The 20,370-nt window shown below is 47.2% G+C and overlaps 1 protein-coding gene and 1 long non-coding RNA gene across 5 annotated transcripts in view; one reads left to right on the top strand and one right to left on the bottom strand.

The window, feature by feature from the left end:
• Window positions 1–3,625, bottom strand: part of USP24 (ubiquitin specific peptidase 24) — a 63,195-nt gene extending 59,570 nt beyond the window's left edge. For all 4 annotated transcript variants that reach the window (XM_074831944.1, XM_074831945.1, XM_074831946.1 and 1 more), the window contains exon 1: window positions 3,202–3,625. In XM_074831944.1, coding sequence (XP_074688045.1) covers window positions 3,202–3,510 — 309 coding nt within the window. In that variant the 5' untranslated portion in view covers window positions 3,511–3,625. The remainder of the gene's footprint in view (window positions 1–3,201) is intronic.
• A 1,434-nt stretch (window positions 3,626–5,059) lies between these two features.
• Window positions 5,060–20,370, top strand: part of LOC141926784 (uncharacterized) — a 167,886-nt gene continuing 152,575 nt past the window's right edge. The window contains exon 1 of the long non-coding RNA XR_012624212.1: window positions 5,060–6,283. This is a non-coding gene — a long non-coding RNA (uncharacterized LOC141926784). The remainder of the gene's footprint in view (window positions 6,284–20,370) is intronic.

Raw genomic sequence — 20,370 nt, 5'->3', positions numbered from 1 at the left:
CTGCACAGAGCAAAACTTCAAAAGCCTAAAGCTGAGCTTCCTGATATTTCAGAAGACCGCACAAATGAATGTGCAGCCCCTCTGTGTTCCCAAGTTTGTCTGGCCTTTTTCTTTTAATGAGTTAAGCATGGTCATGCTAACAGCATCAACGCCAGAGGCACACCACAGCAATTAACTTAAAACAGAATCAACTGTACTGCTGAAACTGAAGGTTTAGCCCTCGTGAAAATGAGTTTCTGTGTGTCTTCATCTCAAGTCTCACATAGAAAGCATACAGCACGTGTCCAGCCAACTGTTTTGCTTCTGGGCCAGTTATTCCAAACTCAAGCTTCTATAACACTTCCAGACACCCCTGAAGACCAGCAGTCTGGACCACTGAAAGAGGATTCACATTGGTTTTACTATCTTATCTAAAGAAAATATGTTTTTACTAGTATGATATGTATCTGGTTGCTGCGCTATTCTCAAAGCAAACCACCAGACAAGCCTTTCTTTGATCAACATGAACACAACAGATTCTAGTGTTATGTAATAGAAACCAAATAAGCATATGCAAACATAATGGATTCATTACTGATCAGGGAAAATGTAAAGTGTTTAATTATTCATAAATCTATTCTTATATCCATGGTAAACTGTACTCAACCAAAAAAAGAATGTAAATACAAAGTACAGACCTGTTACACACACGTCTTGGAGAATGACTAAAGCTTTCTTGTTATTTTTAAATTAAAAATTCTAATCCTAACTTTTGTTCATGAAGAAGATTACTAGATCAGAACATTTTATTTAGGGGAAAATTTTAAATGATTGTGTTCTTTTGATTTATATGTTCATGTACACTGCTGATATATAAAATCCACAAATCAAATCAGAAATCTAACATGACACTACCTCCCCACTAAATAAAAGCGGTATTATGATGAGGAGGAATACAGGCTCCAAGAGCTGTTAGAAAGAGAGATGATACTAAGAGGAAGAAAATCAGAAATAACATCTGAACTACCACAAGGTAGTATGGGGTACAACATGTTTCAACATAATGTATATGACTACAATGAATAATACAGCTATTTGTGCAATGGCTTTTTGTACAGCTTCATATGCCAGAAGATTGTGCTGAATGGAAAACTACTGATTGATTAACCACCTAAATAATAGCTTTAGTTTATTAAATGTAGTTCTAGATTACATTTGAAGAATAAAAGCACCCAAGAACTGATCATATATCATTTTCCTCCCTTTTCTAAAATCCCAAAAGCTGCTAGGTTGTACTGCAATGTTAGACAAACAAGCACAGACAACAATCCCAAGTCTTAAGATTTTTACAGGTGTAACTCTTACATTACAAAAATACTGTTTTGCATGCATGTGCAGGAGTTGACAGATGCTCATATGCAAATGAATCCAATTACTAAACTGAGGCCTGAGTTTATATTATATAGTTTCATGTAGCAAGATACTTCAGTCCTTCTAAAATGCCTACTTTGTGCAGTCATTTGCCTATATTGAAGTGTTTTTGTGGATTCTGTGGATTTATAAGAACAGAAGTCAAAGCAAACAAGAACATGAGTGGCAAAGGAAACTATAAAGTGTAAGTGTGATCAGACATAAAAGCTGAAATAACAGGGAAAAAAATGCTCTTAGTCAGAGTTGTCAGTGTCATTTGTAATAGGAACAAGATGGGGGGAAATGTGCTTCTCTGAAGTTTACACTGACAGCTTCTCTTGAAATACCACGCTGACAACCCAGATTGTCTCAACTATAACTATACCTGATGGGAAAGTCCACCCTCTTGGAGGCTACAGAGATCTGAGTGCAAACAAGCAGAACTCTCATTCAGTTCCAACCCTTCAAAGCAAAGGTTAGAAACCAGTTCTCTATTGCTTCAGTCAGTGAAGTTAAACAGCGACTCTCCTGCCACAGCACACGTGCCATCCCACAGATCACCTCACTTCACAAGCAACATCATCAGCTTATACGAGCTAAGGATCTAACCCAGTTAATGCAGTGAACAGGATCACTTATCTTTATTCTGCAAGCCTGGCTTTCAATATACAGAGGCCATAGATACGGATGATCTGTGCAAGTACAGCTACGCACAAGAAGACATGTGCATGTATTCTTCATATATATTTATAGATACAGAAAGATACCACTTCTGGCGCAGGAAATCATCAGGATACTGTTCACTGAAGCCTGGAGGGTACACGAGTTTCCCTGGTTTTATTCACGTGCTTAGGCATCTGCTATTGACCACTTCTTGAGACAGAGACTATGCAAGGTGGCCCTTTGGTACCACACAGCGGGGCTGTTCTTCTGTTCTCATCCCCATGAGTTCCACAGTCTGGACACTATTAATTAGCTCTTTTCATACGAGCCTTCAGGGTAGTTTTGGGAAAAAAGACCTGGAGGAGGAGAAGGCGGCTTTACAGGTAAGCGCTACAAGACTGTTCCAGGCAGCAGGGAAAGCACTGTGAGCATATCTGCTGGCTGAGGAGTTCAGAGTTCAGGAAGAGGATGGAAGAGAGAAGGAAAAAAAAGGCAGACAAGGAGGAATGAGAGAAACTGGGAAAGGCTGGCGTTCACCAGCACTTCTATCTACTTCAGATCCATTTTAGAACACAGCTGTAATTTAAGTTACGAGTTAAAGCCTACGTTTTGAAAATATTTGAACTCACTGCATCCCTATTTCATAATTTATGCTTAGCTTATCCAAATAAAACTGTACATAAAATAATATCCAGACAGCACTTTCCTTCATACTGTGCACTTAAAAAAAATTAGACAGTCATTAGTCATTCGGATTATGCAAGAAGGCATAAGAGGGGGAGGAAAAAAAAAAAAATGTTACGGTAGCCACACATTCCTAGAATGCCAAGGAAAAGCCTGGGTGCTCTTCACCTTGCAGCCACCCCAACGACCAGCCACGGCGCGCACTCCCCGGCACCGAAGGGCAGCGAGGCGGGAGGGCGGTGGGACGCGCAGCCCCCGGCCCGTGGGGCGACGGGCCCGACCCCGCGGGGAGCTGGGGCTCCCCTGGGGCCCCCAGGGCTCCCTCCCGCGGGACCCACGCCTGCCCGCCGTCACCCCCCGCGGCAGAGAGGCTCCCGGGGAGCTCCCGCTCGCCCCGCGGGGAGGCCGGCGCTGACAGGGGCCCGGCCCCCCGGGGCAGCCCGCCCGGGGCAGGCCGCAGCTCACCTCGGTCTCCACCACTTCGTGGTAGGCGGGCGGCGGGTCGAAGCCGCCTCCACCGCCGCCGCCGCCGTCCCCGTCGCCGCCGCGGGGGCCCTGCCCGCCGGCGGGGGAGCCGTGCCCGCCCGGCGGGCCCTGCCCGCTCTCCATGGGCTCGTAGCCGCCGTAGTGGAGGCCGGGCCGCTCGTTGGTGAGCAGCGCCACGGCCTCGTTGATGTCGTTCTTGGCCAGGCGCAGGGCCTTGCGGATGGCGGCCGCGTCCGAGAAGCCCATGCAGAGCAGCGTGGTCATGTGCTGCTCCTCCTCGCTCTCCATGGCCGCGCCGGGCCGGGGCCGGGGGGAGGAGGGGGCCGCGAACCGAGGGCCGCCGGGCTCAGGCGCTGCCCGCCCCGCGCGCCGCCATGTTGACGGGAGCGCCTCTCCCCTCAGCCGCCGCCGCGGCGGCCGCCCCCGCGCCCCCCCCGCGCGCGCGCCCTCCTCGCACACACACACACACACACGCGCGCGCGCCCCCTCCGCCCGGAAGCGGCGGCCGAAGCCCGGCTGGGGAGCGCACGCCGAGCCCGCGTCACGTGAGGAGGGGCGGGAGGCGCCGCCCGGGCATGAATGGATTGGGAATGGCGGGGGGGGGGGGAGCGGAAGGCGAGGGAGCGGCTGTCGCCACAGCAACGGGAGCGGGTGGGCGGGGCAGGCGGGGTCACGTGAGGGGGAGCGGCGTTGCCAGGGGAACGGGACCCCGGCTCGAGGGGTCAGGCCGCGCCGCGGCCTAGTGGGAGCCGGGCTGCCGGGTGTAGGCCGCAGGGCCGGCCTCCCGCCCGCTGCCGGTAGTGCCTGCTTTAATTACGGCTCTTACCAGTAAAAAAGTGCCTCAGGGGCATGGCCGGCGGGGCGGTGACTGGGCTTTCGCAGCCAAACACGACAGGCCCGAGGCGGGGGTGAGGGGGGAGGCGGGAAAAGCAAGGCCGGGCCGGGCGCACCTCGTGGGTGTCTGAGGGCAGGGAGGGAACGGCTCGGGCAGGTGTCCTTCCCTGAGGTGATGAGGGCCGGTTTTAATGCGAAACGCAGTCCTGGCCCCTGCCGAAAGCTCCTGAGTTGCCTGCACTTGTGGGTGGCAGCTGGACAGCGAGTCCTGGGAGGGAGGAGGTGAGCAGCGGCCTTTTGGGCCTGCCCGAGTGGAGTACGGGGTTCACAGGAGCATACCCAGAAGTTACTGTCTGACCGCAGGCTGAGCTGCTATCACTGCCAGCATCCAGCTCGTTTCTCTGTAGAAATGTGTTCTTTAAGCGCATAATACAGCAGAGATGTGAATCTGTACGAAGTGAAGCAGAATGCAATCAGATAGCAAAAAAATTTAAATAGTGCCTAAAGCAGAAGCTGAGTTGTATATATTTCTTAAAAACGCTTAGTGAACTCTAGTACCACACCAAAGTCAGTAGATACGGATCTCCTGGCAATCTCCCAGGCAAAATCTATCACCTCATTTTAACACTGTCTTTTCTATGTCCAGAGAAGAGGAGGAAGGAAAAAACAGATAAAAGATTTTCCAGGATGAGTGCTGGTATCTGCATATATACATTTGTCTTTGGAGGCTTGTGTTTTCTGGCAAACTTTTGTGTTAATTGTGGCTGACATCACTGAAAGCACTGGGGTTAGGAATCTAGAAAGAGCTGTCTGAAGCCTTAGATACAAATCACATTCAGTGTAAAGGAAACTTTCAAGTGTAGGGGACATCAACAGTGTTTAGGTGTCTTAACGCATATGAAGTTCCAGAGCTCAGTGTCTGTTTCTGCTCCTGAGTTTGTAGAAAGAGACAAACTGATGGATCAGTCTGTTGGACTGGCAGGGTTTCGGGTTAATTTTTAGGTTGCAGTATGCCACCAGTGGTCTCATATTCCCTATATACTGACCCAAAACGTAATCACAGCTCCTTCATCGTGCTCATTCATCTCTGATTTTTTTTTTTCTGCAGTCTGACATTCAGTGTAATGGAGGTAATGTGCATATGACTCTGAACTTCAGCTTCTGGACCTAAGGAAGGTCTTTCATTCATGCTGATCACCAGGTATAAAAGAAACTGTTAAGCTTGGCAGGCTTCAGAAAAATTCCAGCGCTTCAAATGCTTTCAATTAATATGCTGAATATTGACTCACTGCTTACTCACGTGGCCAACATTTAAATTACACTTTCTCATTTTTGAAGCATATTATAATGGTTTAATCTTCACAGCCTGATGAAGTCAGTTGGCAACGTTTGCCCCTGCTAATGGAAGAAAAGTTTGTAGGAAAAAGTAAGGTATTTTATTAGATGCCATTATTGCTTTCAGGTTTATTTCAAGGAAGTGCTCCTGTAAATTTGCGCTGAGCTAACTAATGAAAACATACCAAAAGTAATGGAGGAACTGATTGTAATCCCAGGTGACTAAGAAGAAAGAGAATGCTTTACCGTTAAGTTACCTATGCCCTATAGTCCAGCTGTCCTGAAGAAGTTTGAAGGGAATTTGAATTTGCTGATATGTAAGGGTAACACTTGGACATAGCAGCTCAACATAACTTTGACAGTTAGGTGTACTGGTCCTAAAGTTAATTTTTACAGACTTCCCTGACAGCGTTTCTCCTGAGACCGCTTAAAGGACAAGATCGTATATTCCAGCTTAGTGAAGGAATGGGTGCATCTTTTTCTAGAAGTTACTCAGCCTGGAAGTCCCAGTTTGCAAATGTTTTTCATGCATTGTCAAATCAAGAAAAGTTGCAGGGAGAAGCACAGCAAACTTGTCTAACTGAGAACAAGAAAAGCAGCGAGTGAGTCTTTCCTTATGGGGCACCAGGAGGTGCAAGGAGACAAGGCAAAGAAAGAAAATGAAGCGGGGAACAAATATCCTCAAGATCTGCCTTTGGAGAACTTGGAGTTTGTGCCTGTGCAGTTGCCAGTTTGATATGACACACGTTTACTAGTTATTTGATCGCATTACTTTATGGAAGGTAGTTATTTTCTACAGAATGCATCATATGTGTATCCTGAAGACTGTCGGGACACGAGGAACCCCTATGTTACAGAAAAGAGACATTTTGGAACAGAGGCAACTGTTTTGGTAAGTGGTCATGCTGTAACATTGAACCTGGCTTTTTGGGTTGACCATGATGTTGCCAGGTAGCCTAAAACCAGAGTTTGACGGAGAACTGCAATCACTCCTGCAGAGATGTTACAGTAGGAGTGTTCAGTTAATTTGTGTTTTTAACTGAAGATGCTTTTATGCTTTTCTTCATAAACCTGTTTTAAAGCCAGTCCTGTGTTTACAGCTTTCTCACTATTTAAACAGTGTTTACAGCTTTCTCACTATTTAAACAGTGAATGCAGCATTTTCCCTCAAAGAGAAACAGCTGTATTGCTCTGGTGGAACGTAAACTTGCAGCCAAACTAAGAGGTGACTCTCTGGCTTGTTGAACTTGGAGGTTCCCCTTGTTGTTTACAGCTGTTGGGGTATTCCAACCCAAATGTCAGATATAATTGGAAAACATCCTTTGCCACCCAGATTTTGTTTCCCTCTTTGTTGTACCTTCCCAGCCACGACTGTTACATATATACTTAGAGACTTTGACAGAAAGGAATGTAAAGTTTATTATGTTGCCACCAAATCTTTAATTTCATGTGTATGTTTTACTCAGGATAAGAGAGTATCTTCCTCATATTTTGTTGGAAATACCATAGGAATATATTACCAAGGGAAGCTTAGTATGAGCTAAAACTTACGGTTCATAAATCTTTTATAAATAATGACTAAATATGGGAAATCAGGACAAAATTTAATTGCAGGGCTCCGCCACTATACGGTACATAAGCACAGAAGTTGTGTGAAAACTCAGGTTACAGTATCTGGAAGAAATTCCTTTGCAGTTGTTGCATGAATGAGGTGTGTGTGTGAGCCTGTATGAAACCCAGCTCCTTCGTTTGGAAGGGAAGAACACTTCTTCTCACTGATGTTAATGGTTTGGGATTTAGGCACCTAATACAGTTGGATCTCAGGATTATAAGAAGAGGCTTCTGTCCTATGTGCCAGATGAACAGAAACACTCCACAGGCTGCAGGGTAAATGCTTTTTTGTAGACTTGAATTAGGTTAACAGAAGAGGCAGCAAAGTGAATGGTATTGTCTTGCAGGAAATCTCATCACCCAGTGGAGACAAGAAGGTAGTTTACTGGTGAGAAATATCTTGTCCCTGTACCCCTAAACGTACCAAGCACTGCCAAGAGGAACATCTTTACAAAGGTTTCCCTAACCTTTTGGGTTGGATGGGCAAGGCACTTCTTGCTTTTTAGTATACCTGGCTGTTGCGGCGAAGGAACTCTTTACTACCTGAAGAAAGAGTATGTGAGATATCGCAGAACCCAGCTTTTGTATAGTATGGCAAAGAATTAATTTAGGTTTTCTGGAATGACTTTATCTTTCCTTCCTTCCTTCCATTCCTTGTCCCACCCAGTCTCTTCCAGTTTCCTGCTTCTGCTTTATTTATAGCTAAATGTAATAGGTAGGTTTTAAGAAAGTGCCTCAGGGACTAGATAGTGCAAATCCCCCTGAATTACTGAAAATCACATTTCTTATATGTAGATATTGATGAATGGTGGTTGGTTGCCTTCAGCAGAGGGGTTAAAAGCATTTGTGAAGAACTATGTAAATCCCCTGAACAGTGCAGTTGCAAGGAACAGGTAACAAAGTAGACGCACAGATGCATCTGACTCCTGAGGTAGCTGTGCAGCTTCACACAAAGCAGAGATTTTAGCAGACACAAGAAGTGTGTGAGTCTATTCACAAGCACCAGCTGACAGATTCATGCAATATACTTTTAGACTTCGTCTACGCTAGGAATTTTTGCTGCTTTCACAGCTTTTGGCCAGCTAGAAAGGAGATTTGTGCTGGGGTAACCGCCAAGGCAAAGCCTGCTGTCAGCAGTGATTTGCAAAGAGGCAGTTTACCTTGGTCTCAAGCTGGGACTCATTTACACTAGTAATCATAATTACAATATTTAGCTCTAATACAGTGCTTTTAAGATGGGTATCTAACAAGCTTTATAGGGGGATGGAGGGGTATCATTACCTCCTCAACATCTATTTATTTTTACAGCTGCTACAAACCATAGTGGGGCTGAAAGGGAGAGGAGAAAGGTGAACAGATCTCATGGTGGTGATGTGCCTTCTCCAGCGAGTCTGTCCCTGTTGCTATTCTAGTGCCCAAAGGAAATGGGAGCTGAACCGTGACCATTTTTTCTGCAGCAGAAGCTGAGTACCCGCTGGTCTCCTGAATACAAAAATGAAGTTTCATACTGTTTCCCTTGAATGGAAGCAGCATGATATGAGCGTGAAAAGAGTGGAACAGTATGTTAAGGGAAACACAACTGAAAGGAGAGAACAGCTGACTCCAGGGGCTGAGCAGCTCTGCCCCCTCTGCTTCACTTGTATGGGTTTGTTTTCAGCTCTTCAACTCAGACCATCTCACAACACATTTCCATGGCTCTGGGCTGGAAAATGAAGCAGTTGCAAGGAAGTTCATTCTTCCTGAAACAAGCTTCACAAGCTGTGGAAAATGAAAGTGAAGGCTGAACTTTAAAGCAAGCCAAAAGCACGAAGATGCAGAAATACCAAGTGAAGCCATTCAATAGAATCAGATTTGGAACAGAGCCCTGAAAAAACCTGCAGTTATGACTAATCCATTTTTAATGTGTGTGGTTGTAGGTAAAATTACTTCTTTTAAAGATCATTTCTCTCCCTATGTTGGTTACAGTTCTTTACTGTCATTTTAGATAAATGACATGTTGACATGTGAGTTCAGTATCAGATGAACTGTAACGACAGAATTATTTCTGATGCTGGAGTGGCCCTGTCTGAGCTGCTGGTGAAGAGGAGAAACAATACAAACAGGATATTCAGTGTCAAGCTGCAGCGGCACCCTGAGAGACCCACCCAGAGGCAGGCACTTGAATACTCACTCTATCCTTCAGCCAAGTTAACTGAGGAAACTTGACGTAATAGTAGACTGTAGAGCTCAGTTTGTGCAGGAACAAACTCATGCAGTGACATTTTACAAGTGAAACGATCTGAAATGGAAACTTCTGGTGTTCTTGTTGCACTGAACAAGTCTGTGAGGCACCACAGTTTTACAGGGTAGTCATTGGGTGCTTTTATTTTGTCCTCAAGTTGTCCCAGCCTTGCTTGCATCCCTTCTCAGGGATCCCTCCAACCCTGTGACACAGAGCCACTGAAGTTAACGCTGCTGTAGGGAGGGGAGATGTGCCATGGTGCTCTGTGTTTGAGTGTCATGGCTGTTGTGATACCAATCCAACGTTTACAGGCTTTGCACTCTTATTATAATCAGTAGAGCTGTGCATAGGAGTATGAATTCAATGCAAACAAGCAAGAGACTGTAGAGGGGAGCAGCATGGAGGCTCTTTTTAGGCATGTAGGAAACAGCACAGTGAATCCAATGCTGACGGGATACGCTCAGTTTACAGACCACATCAGTCTAGCTAAGGGCAGTGTCGTGTAGCGACAGGGCTTGTAGTAACACGCAGTGCTCTGAGGTGAAGGCTGTTTTCTATAGTGCTCGTGGATCTCATATCCAGGAACAAAAGCAGTTGGCGTTTCCCTGGTGTAGGCTGAAATGTGGTGCAATGTGATAGAGCAACAGGGAACTCCTTGCTGGCTTTTTGCCTTGTGCAGATTCCTTTTGGATTAGGTTTTGACCTTTAAAGCAAGACCTGCTTCTTCAGTTTCTCATTGTCTAAATTCTGCATTGAAGCTTGAGAAACAAGTCTGTGAAGCTGGACCATTTCTTAAGCTCTAATTACTGAAGCACAGAATCTGTAGGAACGAGTCTGCTGCGGGAGAAAATCACCGAATGGAAACAGTTTTACAGATCTGGTGCCTTTTGTTTTTTATCTTATTCTGTTCCACGGCAACACAGGCCTGTGTGGTGCTAGGCTTAAATCAGCACAAGAAACTGGTTTATATTAAAGACTGGTCCACAACTCCTCTTTTGCTCTTAAGAGGCACCTCTACCTCCTGATCAAAACACCACCTTGTTTGCCCTCAGTGATGTGGAAACACGAAGTCGTGTTCCTGCTGCCAGGTTTTATACTAGAGCACTGCAGCTGCTTGGCACCAGCAGCCCCATGCAGGAGTTTGGAGGTGAAAGAGGTGAAAACCACTGTCGGGACTAAAAATCGGCTTGAATTTAGGCAGAGGGGCTGTGATGGAAAAACCTCTGTCCCTTTTTTAATTTCTTTAACATTACCATTGCTTCAGTTGGATTTGCACAGGATTTCTCAGCTTCTCATTCGGACAGATTCTGTCATTTCATGCAGCGCAGGCCGAAGGGCAGCTGAAACTGAAACTCAGCTCTGGGATGGGAGGCAGCAGCCGTTCTGTGCTGGAGGAAGGCCTGGGTGCTGTGCTTAGGGATTTGCAGGTGGGACTACAGGGGAGGAGGAAGCACATGATTATTTTTGGTTCAGGCACAAGGCTTAAGTTTTCAGAAATAACAAGAGGTTCTTCAAGGCTGTGAGAGCCTAAAGCCTTGGATTTCTCCTGCATCAGCTGCCTGCTGGCACACGCAGCCATGTTGTCGCTCTTACAATGCATTTGATCTGTCGGTGACTCATTTGAAGGCTCTCTTATCTTCACCAGCTAGGTGCTTCGGGGCCGAGTCGCACCCGTGTATCAGCTCTGTTACTGCACCCTGTTATCAGCTACTTCTTTCACTCCTAGGGTGCTCCCAGCCTTTGATCTGTTACCATACTGCAGCAACAACTTCCCTTGTTTTTTAATGCTGCATTACATTGTGCAGGGCTGCCATCATCCTGCAAATGCTGCAATATCTGCTGCCTGCGTGCTGCTCTCACAAGTTCTTTTTCTCTAAAGCATGAAATAAACTCTTGTTCCCCTCAATCTTCAAATAATCATAGTGAAAATCACTTTACTGCGAGATGGCAATTTCCATCAGACACTACACGGAGGGTTAATTCTTCCCTTCTCCCTGTTGCATTTGTTTGGCTGCTGCTTTTAAAAAACTATGGGGCAGGGGCTGTTTGTGCCATCCACACAGCACCTGGTGCTGTGGGCTCTGACTGGTCTGTAAATCCTAATGTTACAGAGCAGGGATGAATCCTGTTTTCCAGCAGGAAGTCCTCTTTTGCTGGCCAGGCTGGACCTTGTTTAATTTGAGGTTGATTCTGTCAAAGCTAGAGATTTCAGTGCAAGGAAAGGTGCTCTGTGTTCAGCAGGACTGAAAACACTTTCTGTGGTTTACAGGTTTTTTTACAGTGACAAATGGGCAAAAGCAGAGACAACACAATAATTTAAACCTTATTTGCTTGAAATCAGCTAAATTCCTAGTAGTGTTGGAAGCAAGACCAGTAGCAGCACCTGAGCCAATTCTGCTGGAGGTAGTGCTTATCAGGTGACCTAGCAAAGCCATCCTGACTTGTAGGATTTGGGGCAGAAACTCTGGTGGAAGAAACACGTGCCACCTCACAGCCTACACAGCAGCCAGTTCCTGCTGTTGGGCTGCAGATCGGTGATCCAACTTGTCTCAAGGGTGGACCTTGGCAGGGCTGCAGGGTGGAGGACATGTTTGCTGTGCTAGGTCATGCAATCCGGGGAAGGCTGGGACTAACCTGGGTGTTCTGTCTCCTAATGGGGTCCAGCCAAGTGGCACAGCCTGTATCTGCAACACATCCCTAACCCTGGGAGTCCTGACCAGAGTGTGCTGATCCTCATGTGATTTAATAGTGACGAATCACTTTCCTGCCACTGGCCAGGTTGGGCTTGTTTTATTTATGCCTTAAAACCTTTCTCCCACACTGTGGTCTGTGCGGAACCGGCAAGTTAAAAGCTCTGCCTGTTGTGTGGGCAGGAGAAGGGCCACAGCCTGGTGTGGAAAACATGTGAGATGTGGCCCAGGCTTGTGGGGAGAATGAGGTGGGGAGCAGAGGTGCCAGTCGTGTGCTCAGTTCTTAGGACTTGCCCAGCCTGTTTCACAGATTCATAACTACTGATCTTTGACTATGTTTCAGGCTTGGCCTACAGTCACTAATTGTCAGTGTCCTGGGGCTTCTTCCAGGTTTTAATTGTCCCTATTAGTGTGTGGATGCTGGAAATAAGGACACATTGGAGAAAGGTGGTAGTGTTTTAGCTGCTGCCGTTGTCGTTGCTGGGGCTGCCATTAAAGCTGCTTACTGGCATTTGCCCTCCTGTGAAATGTGTAGGTGAGCTATTTATAAATGCGCAGAGAGATCCCACATCTCTAGCTTGTGCTCTGATTTAAGGGTAATCCCCACCAGGAGGGGAGAATCTGGCCAGGACTGCAAAGGAGGTTAGTGGCAGAGTTGAAAACAGTCCGCTTCTGAGCCTTGGCATTGTCTTTACGATGGGTTGGATTTGTGGGGGCGGGAGCAGGAGTGGAGCAGCAGCGTATTGTTTCCCCATTAGCTCTGCCTTTTACAGCATGAGCTCCCATCTTCAGGGTGAAGAGAGGCACTTTTCCTGCTGCACAGCCCCCTCTCCTGTCTTCCCCTCCCTCTACACAGCAGATGCAGCTCTGTCCAGGGCTGCATCCAGCCTCAGTCTTCGCTTGCTTTCACCCTTCCTGTCTGGAGCGGATTCAACCTGGTGTGCAGGGGGGAAAAGGCTCTTTTCCTGGAGCAGTCCAGTCCCAGGCACACGGGAGTTAGGCTCTGTAGTTCTCAAATACTCTTCTGAAAGTAGATACAGCAACTTGCTTTCATTATTCCTCTCCTGAAAGGTGCAAATTACCTCACTGTTTAAAGCACGCAGTTTCTTGAACAGCAAGATTAATATAGCTGGATTTCTAGTGTATCTGATTGTCTTTTACCTTTCCACATGTAGATTTGCTGATGACTAATAACAGGCAAGCTTCTCAGCATGTCCTCAGTGGGAACACGATTCTTCTGCCCAACTCCCAGTTTTTATGAAGTGGGGGGAACTCATCTACCTTTGAGGCCTGCACCTCAGTGTCCAGCTTGGATAGGGTGGGCCAAAGGACCCAGGTAGGAATAGACAGACACAGATGCACCCCAAATGAGCCTAATTGTCATAAGAGACAAGGCTAATGCCATGTGGTTGCAGTGAGGAAATGAGGCTCTTGCTTCTTTCCCTGAGAGCTCCTGGCATGCTGGCTGTATCTGCAGGACACTCAGCCTTCTCTTGGTCCTGGGTGGGCTCTGGATTGGGGCTGAGGAACCTGCCCTTCCTGAGTGTCTGTGTGGCCAGGGGACAGTTGCTGGAGCCTTGTGCGGGAATCTGATATGTGCTGTGATTTGTAAACTCGGTCAGAGTTACAGACTTTGTAGGTGATTCCAGCACCCCCTCCAGGACCTCATGAGAGGGTTTACGTGGAGCTTCAGCACTGCATGAAATCAGTTGTGGGAAAAATAACTTACGAGTGATTTTATCATTGTACGCAAGAAAGTGATGTAAGAAACTGCAGAAATCTGCTAGCTGGATTCCTGAACACGTGTGGAAGACTTTCATCTGTTTTTTCTTGTAAATGGGAATTTTATGTAAACGTTGGAAAATCATAATTATGACATAAACATTTCAGAGAATTTACACTTCCAGATGTAATGGAGTTGTGGGAGCAATCTGGGAACAGAGACTTGTTTGAAAGAGACGTCTCTGACTTGATTTCAGTGGTGCCCTTTGGGGTTACACTAGCTCAGAGCCTGTCCCTGGCTGCTGCCTGAGTGATTTTGTGTGAAGCTGAGCGCTGGACTGCTCAGTACAGGTATTTTAACAAGTGGGATGTAATGGTTTCACATTGGTGTGTTTCTGCTACATGCTGTGCTTGTTCCTGCCCTGGTGTTGGTTATTTTGTATTGGCAGTGTCTGACATTGTGTTCAACCTTTTTTATGTCCTGGAGAACCTCATTAATCTGCACGATCTCCTTTTTGGATTACTGAAATTTCACGTTATATCAAGGGGGGGCACTAGGAATATTTAGCCTTTTTTCAGAGTGGTTGCGTTCTTTTGTTTTGTCTTTTATCAAAATAATTGTTGTCAGCCAGAAAACCCAATGTGACTTGGAAGTGTGTGTCCTCACTGTGCAGGCTCTTGAAGGAACAGCAGATGGAAATAGGGAGTGCTTGGGTCAGAGTGCCCTGGAATGGTGAGTGTCCTGGGGCTGCGCAAGTTGATGGATATCTCCCCTTTCATCTAAATACACTTGGAGCCACAGACCTCTGAAAAAAAACCCCCAAAACTCTGTAATCCCAAATGTTTCACCTCTCTTAACCTGTTTTACTCGAGGGGTCCCCTCCGCTCACTGTGCACCTCCTCTGTGGGTTGCAAATCGCCCCGTGTGCCTGTAGCTCTGTTTCTACACCCTCCCAGCACTGCCTGCTCTGCGCTGTCGCTGTCTGGCTCCCCACAGCTGGGAAGTCCCCGGGGGCTGTGCCCACATCGTGAGTCAAACCCTAGGCAAAGTCAAAATCCAAACACCTACACAGAGAGTGGGAGAGCTGGGTTTTCTGCGTCGTAGGGGAGTTCGTACACACCTCCCAGAGACTGCCTGAAACCACGAGCTGCTGGGGAAGGCCTGGGCGGGTTGAGGGAGGCTTGGGGTGCTCTCGCTGTGAAGCAGAGGGGTAGAGTGGGGCAGAGTTCCCCACAGGAGAAAGCCTCGTGTGCTTGGACAGGAGGGGCAGGCTCTGAGCTCTGCTCTCAACACACTCTTGCTAAGATCCTGAGGAGACATTGCTGTTTTAGGAACCCACTGTCCTGGGGCACAGGACACACACTGAGTGCTCTGCCAGGCCAGTACTCTTTCTTATGTTTTTAAAAGGAAAAAATCACTTCTGATCCACAGTACCCCACAGCAGGGAGTGCCTGCCCCTGAAGAGCATTCCCAGCTCCAGATGTAAAGAAGCCTGACAGCACATAGTGTTCAGAGGAAGAGGCATCCAAAGTGATGTCTCTGCTTGCTTGCCTTTGCCCGTTCCCACTCCAAGAAATATGTTTTTTATGCCTTATGCTTACTAGGGGGGCTGAGGCACCTCATCTAGGTTTCTGAATCTGGAGTGGGGAATGTAGGTGCAGAGATACATTGGGTTAACGTGGAGCTGGTTACCTGACCAGCTCTTGTTGTCTTGTGGCAGCTAAAACACAGCAGTAGGTGGGAAAGCATATGCTGGCTCACAGAGCTCACCTGATACCTGCCCCCATAATGCTGGGGAGCACAGGTCAGCCACAGCCCCAAAGCACGGGGGTTTCTCTGCACTGCTCACACTGATGACACATCTGACACGTGGGTTTGGTGAGCAGGAGAGAAGCCCTATGCCCACTTCTCGAGCTTGCCATTTCCTCTGGCAGCCCAAGGGTTTCCTCAGGCCATGGGCTACACCTGGCGGTCTTGGCCTGTGGACCACCAGAAGTCAGATTATGGTGGGAAGACTTGGGGTGCCAGGAAGGGGAACCTTTCCCTGAAATAAATTCAGCACAGATTTGCCATCATGGGAAGAAATGGCTTCTATCTCGCTGGATCTCCCCTGCCTCTGCTTCTCTGTCCTTTTCAGGAGGGTGTATGTGTCACCCTCTGTGGTTTCTGAGGTTTGTGACATCTTTTTTGGGAATCTGCCATGCAGTGACTGCTCACGTGTATCAGTGGTCTGCTGGCTGTGTTGTGATTTCCTTACTCCCGTGCTGGTGAGAATCCAGCCAGCTCAAAGTGGAAAGTTCCTGCCTTAGTGCCCAACCTCACTTCTTCTTTCCGTGGCCTTGCAAACTCACTGCTCTGTGCTGGTCCTGTCTGGCTGGGCTAGCTCAAGGAAAAGTCACTCTCCAAGCCTAATTGAGTTCACTCCAAATCTCAGCTTGGTATTTTTATAGTGATTTACACCTTTTTGAGTCGGGCCTTTCAACCAGAATTTTCTTTAAAATCAAAATGAAAAAGGAAAGCTGGAAACAGCCAAAGGATTTTTTTTTTTTTTTTTTTTTTTTCCAATTCAACAAGCCAGGTTTTGAAGACAGCCTTGGATTCCTGCTGGCCAGCTGCACGAAAGACATTGCACATGTGGCAGCCTCCTTGCTGGGTGATTACCTTGGGCAGGTCCGGCTGTCGGTGACCAGCCTGGGCAAGCCCGCTGGTAGCCATTGGGAAGTCCAGAGCCGGAGCGTGCGCATTCAGGTAGACAGTTTGTTTTGCAGTTCTCACGCCTCAGCTTGACCAAAACCATACCCTGACCTTATAGCTGCAGGCAAGATCAAAATGACTTAGCAACTGTTATTTATCCACTTACATGAGTCACTCGTGTAATTTAAAGAGCCATGCATTTTACGCCGGCCGTGGGTGACCGGGCAGGAGCCTTGCCACCGCGGCAGCTTTAGCTGCTGCCACCAGGTGACACTGTTGGATAGTCTATAGACCCCTCCCGGCCTGGCAGGTCACGTTTCCCTCCCTGGTTTGTCTCAGTTTGATGATTCCTCACTCCCAGCCCCAGCCTCCCTCCCTCCACCGCCCTCTGCTGAGCTCGCTGTCCTTGGCACCAGTTTCTTTAGAGCTGGTCCCTGTAACCCCGGCTATTCGTGTTCCTCGGACAGTTCTATCGCACAAGGTCACTGTGTCGCAGGATGTTGCGTTTTGCTGTCTCTCCTCCCCAGAGGCAGGTAGCCAACACACCAGTTCTCCTGGGAGCGTGTCAAGAACCTGCATGGAGCCGCAGGACTTGGCACGCTTGGGACCAAGAGACATAAGCCATATGCAACCTGCCCTCAAGTTTGGAAGCACTTGGAGTAGAGATTTGGGTTTGGGCCTGTTTAGGAGATTAAGTTCAGTCTGGGTTCAGACTGCTCCAGTTCCCTGTGCTAAAAAATGTCCTATAATTCTATTCCCTGTAATAAGAGTGAGGTGTAAGATTCATTGCTTTTGAAGTTAGTGCCTTGATGGTTTGCGCAATGAGACAGACATGTCATTACTCGCTTGAAATAATAAAAAAAAGTTGTCAGGTTGCTTTTTCAGATGGAAAGAGACATTCCTTAGGAGCCTGAACAGGTGGGCATGTGAGTGATGTGGGTTCCTGCAGGTTTCCTTCTGAGAAAGGCAAACTGAATTACTTGTGTGTAGAAAGGGCCTCCTCTCTGGGCTGATCGCTGAGCCTGGGCTGGAGGTGAGGTGGAGAGGCAGTGTCTGTCACTGCTGGTGAGAGGTTCCTCCTGGCACCCCACCCAGGGATTGCAGCCTGGCTCTGCTGGCTCGCATATAGGCAGCCCTGGGGATGGGGGAATGGAGGGGACACTCCGAGCCTTGTCTGGGGACTGTGCACTCAGGGTGGCAAAAACGGATTTTGCTCCTTACAAAGAGAGAGCTTCCTTAGGTCCAGACTCAAATGGACAAAATCACTCTTGACCGATTCTCTGTGGTTAAACCTGTGGTTTGTGGTTTCCCTGGGCTCTGCTTCAGTACTGTCTGCCCCCGGCTGCAACGCCTTGAGACTTTTGGAGTCACTTAGCAAAGTGATGGAGGATTGGGCCCTGACCCAGCAGTACAGAGGCATTTGCAGGGCCTTGTTCTGAATGTAAAACTGCTTCATCTGTGAGAAGTTTTAGGTTGATTACCATTTTGGAGGGGAAGCTCCTCTGTTTTAGGATGCTCCATGGCATGAGGTATGTTCTGATTTGCAGCGTTGCCTGAAGATCAGGACAGGGTTGTTACCATCTACTGTTATGTCTTTCACTGCTAACCACAGATTTAGAGGAAACATGGATCTGTATCTCTGCTCATGTCATTTGGCATCTTGGATTCAAAGAGTTTAGTCCAGCTGAGAATCTGGTCCATCTTGCACACACGGGGCTGTGTTTTATGTAATAGTATTTCTGCAAACATCTTCGCCAAGTGCTAATAGTGCACCAGAGAGAAAGTTCGCGCTTGTGCTTTGGTGAGAACTCGTGTGTGGAAGAACTCCATGCATTGTGCTTAGACCAACAAACAGGACTGCAAACACCTCTGTGATGGGGAAGGATTTTTAGGCGGCAGTTTCCTTTCTGTTCAGGAGATGAAGTGCCTGCAACAGTTACTGTAGGAGAATTTAGCTGGTCAGCTCATGAGCGGTTTTATATTTGAAGTATTTGAAAAAGGGGATGGTGATTTTAAAAGCAATGAGTAAAAATGGTCTGGCAGTCAAATGATGTTTAAGGATGAATGTAGTGTAAGCAGTGTTCCCTTGTAACATGTCAGGAGGTGGGAGGCAGCAGTCTCTGTTAATTATGCTTACGGTTAGCAACCAATGCTGTGCTTCAGCCAGGACTAACTGTACTGATTATGATTGATTGGAATTCCAGGAAAGACTCAAACTCACTGTGTCTTTTCAAAGGGGTAGATAAGTATGCTGAGATGATTATAATAATACCTTAAAGTTTTATATTCTTTATACTGCTTTGTCCCCTGCAGTGGTAAAAGCATTTCTGTAATCCTGAGTGTGTTGGAATATTCCTGGTACATTTCTTTCCTAAAGCACGTGCTCATTCAGAAGACCATTTCAGCACACTGGGAATGAAACTTTCTTGCAGAGCCCCAGGTTTCATGTGTGTGTGGCAGCTTGGGAATTTGGGAATTAATGGGAAGAAAAGCAAGGTGCTGAAACTCATAAGAGAAAAGTCCTTGCTCTCCTCCATGCCACATTGCTTCTTGAAGTGGCTGAGGGATTTGGCAGGGCCTCCTGGTTCTTATAGAGACACCGAAGGGTCTTCATGTCACCGAGGTTTAGGCCATGTGTTGGAAAGGTAGTTTCCTCCTGTAGTTGCTGAAGAAAGAGATTCTGACATGAGAATGGGGGTTGATATTTCATTGCCATGTCATACCCAGAGAACACATGGGATCTGTGGCAAGAGTGGATGTGCCTGCATTTTTGGTGAATTATGCAGAGCGGAGGAGATGGCTTTTATCCTCTCACTTTTGCTTCAGGGAGACAGCAAGTCCTGATCTAACATAAAGCCTGCAACAGCAAAAGGTAAACCTGTGACTTTCTGTTGGATCATCACTTTTGCATCATGTAGCTCTGGCTTTTTTTATCCAATATTAGGAGCCCTAGAGTTGGGTTTAATATTTCAGGGTATGATGGCTTGGGCTGCTCCAGTTTTCAATCTGTCTCTACAAAGTCTCTTGTTTTCCACTGGCTCATTGATTGGCTACATTGCTGGGTAAAGTATGAAAACTGGGAGTCAGAATTGGTGTGAATACAGTCTCCCAACCCTGCCCCTGCAACCTTTCTGGTATAGAAGGGTAAACCAGGAGCAAGGGTGGGGTTTTGCCAGTGGAAAGCTGGGATCTGTTTCTACTTTTTAGATTCATTGGTTTCAGTGGATTTCCCTTTGGACTGAATCACCCCTTTATCCTGGTTGGATCGTATACTTGCTAATAAGTCTGGTCTGGTGATAAACTTCTCTGGAGTCCTGCTTGGAGTTAGCAACCATGCTGTGGAGGACAGGCACCAGCCACCCCTTTTTTTAAGTAATGCTTTTTGTCTGAATTTACCTCTTGCAAATATCTTTGTAAACACACGCAATATATAGAGAAGGAGAGACCAGGGCCTCATGGCTGGGATGTGGTGCAGAGGAGCGGGAGGACACCAGCGATCTGCTTTCATGGAGCGAGCACGTGGAAGCCACTTGCTCTTGTGCCTCAGTTTCTCCCTTTACAAACAGGGGAGTTTGATAACAACTGCCTTGCAAGGTGACTCCCACAGTGTGGCATTGGTGTCTCTCTGTAACACGGGGCCCCAGCAGAACAGCTCTTGCAGTAAGATATGATTTAAATTATTTAGGGTGTTGTCATGTGATCACAACTGATTGAGTTCCTGTGGCTTAACAAGTTGCCATCTGTTATCATCCCCATTATGAATTATGCATTAGCTTAAATCAAGGCGTAAACCAAAGGAGTTCAAGCAAAGTCCTCACCCCAATGATACCATAAAACTGTCTTTAGGGCTGTTAGTACTGGATCCAAAACACTGCAGCCACATGAGTGAGCATGCTGGTCCAGTACAAGCTCTCTTGGCTGGTTCAAACCATCCTGGCAGATTCCCTTGGCAGTGGCAGGCTTTATCCTGGGCCAGGTGTCACCCACCCTCCTGATGTAGGCTCATAAAACTGGTGAAAACTCCACTGCCTGTGTCCTGG

The sequence above is a fragment of the Strix aluco genome, chromosome 8 (assembly GCF_031877795.1).
Source record: "Strix aluco isolate bStrAlu1 chromosome 8, bStrAlu1.hap1, whole genome shotgun sequence".
Lineage (NCBI taxonomy): Eukaryota > Metazoa > Chordata > Aves > Strigiformes > Strigidae > Strix > Strix aluco.
This window is presented reverse-complemented; position numbering and strand designations above follow the sequence as displayed.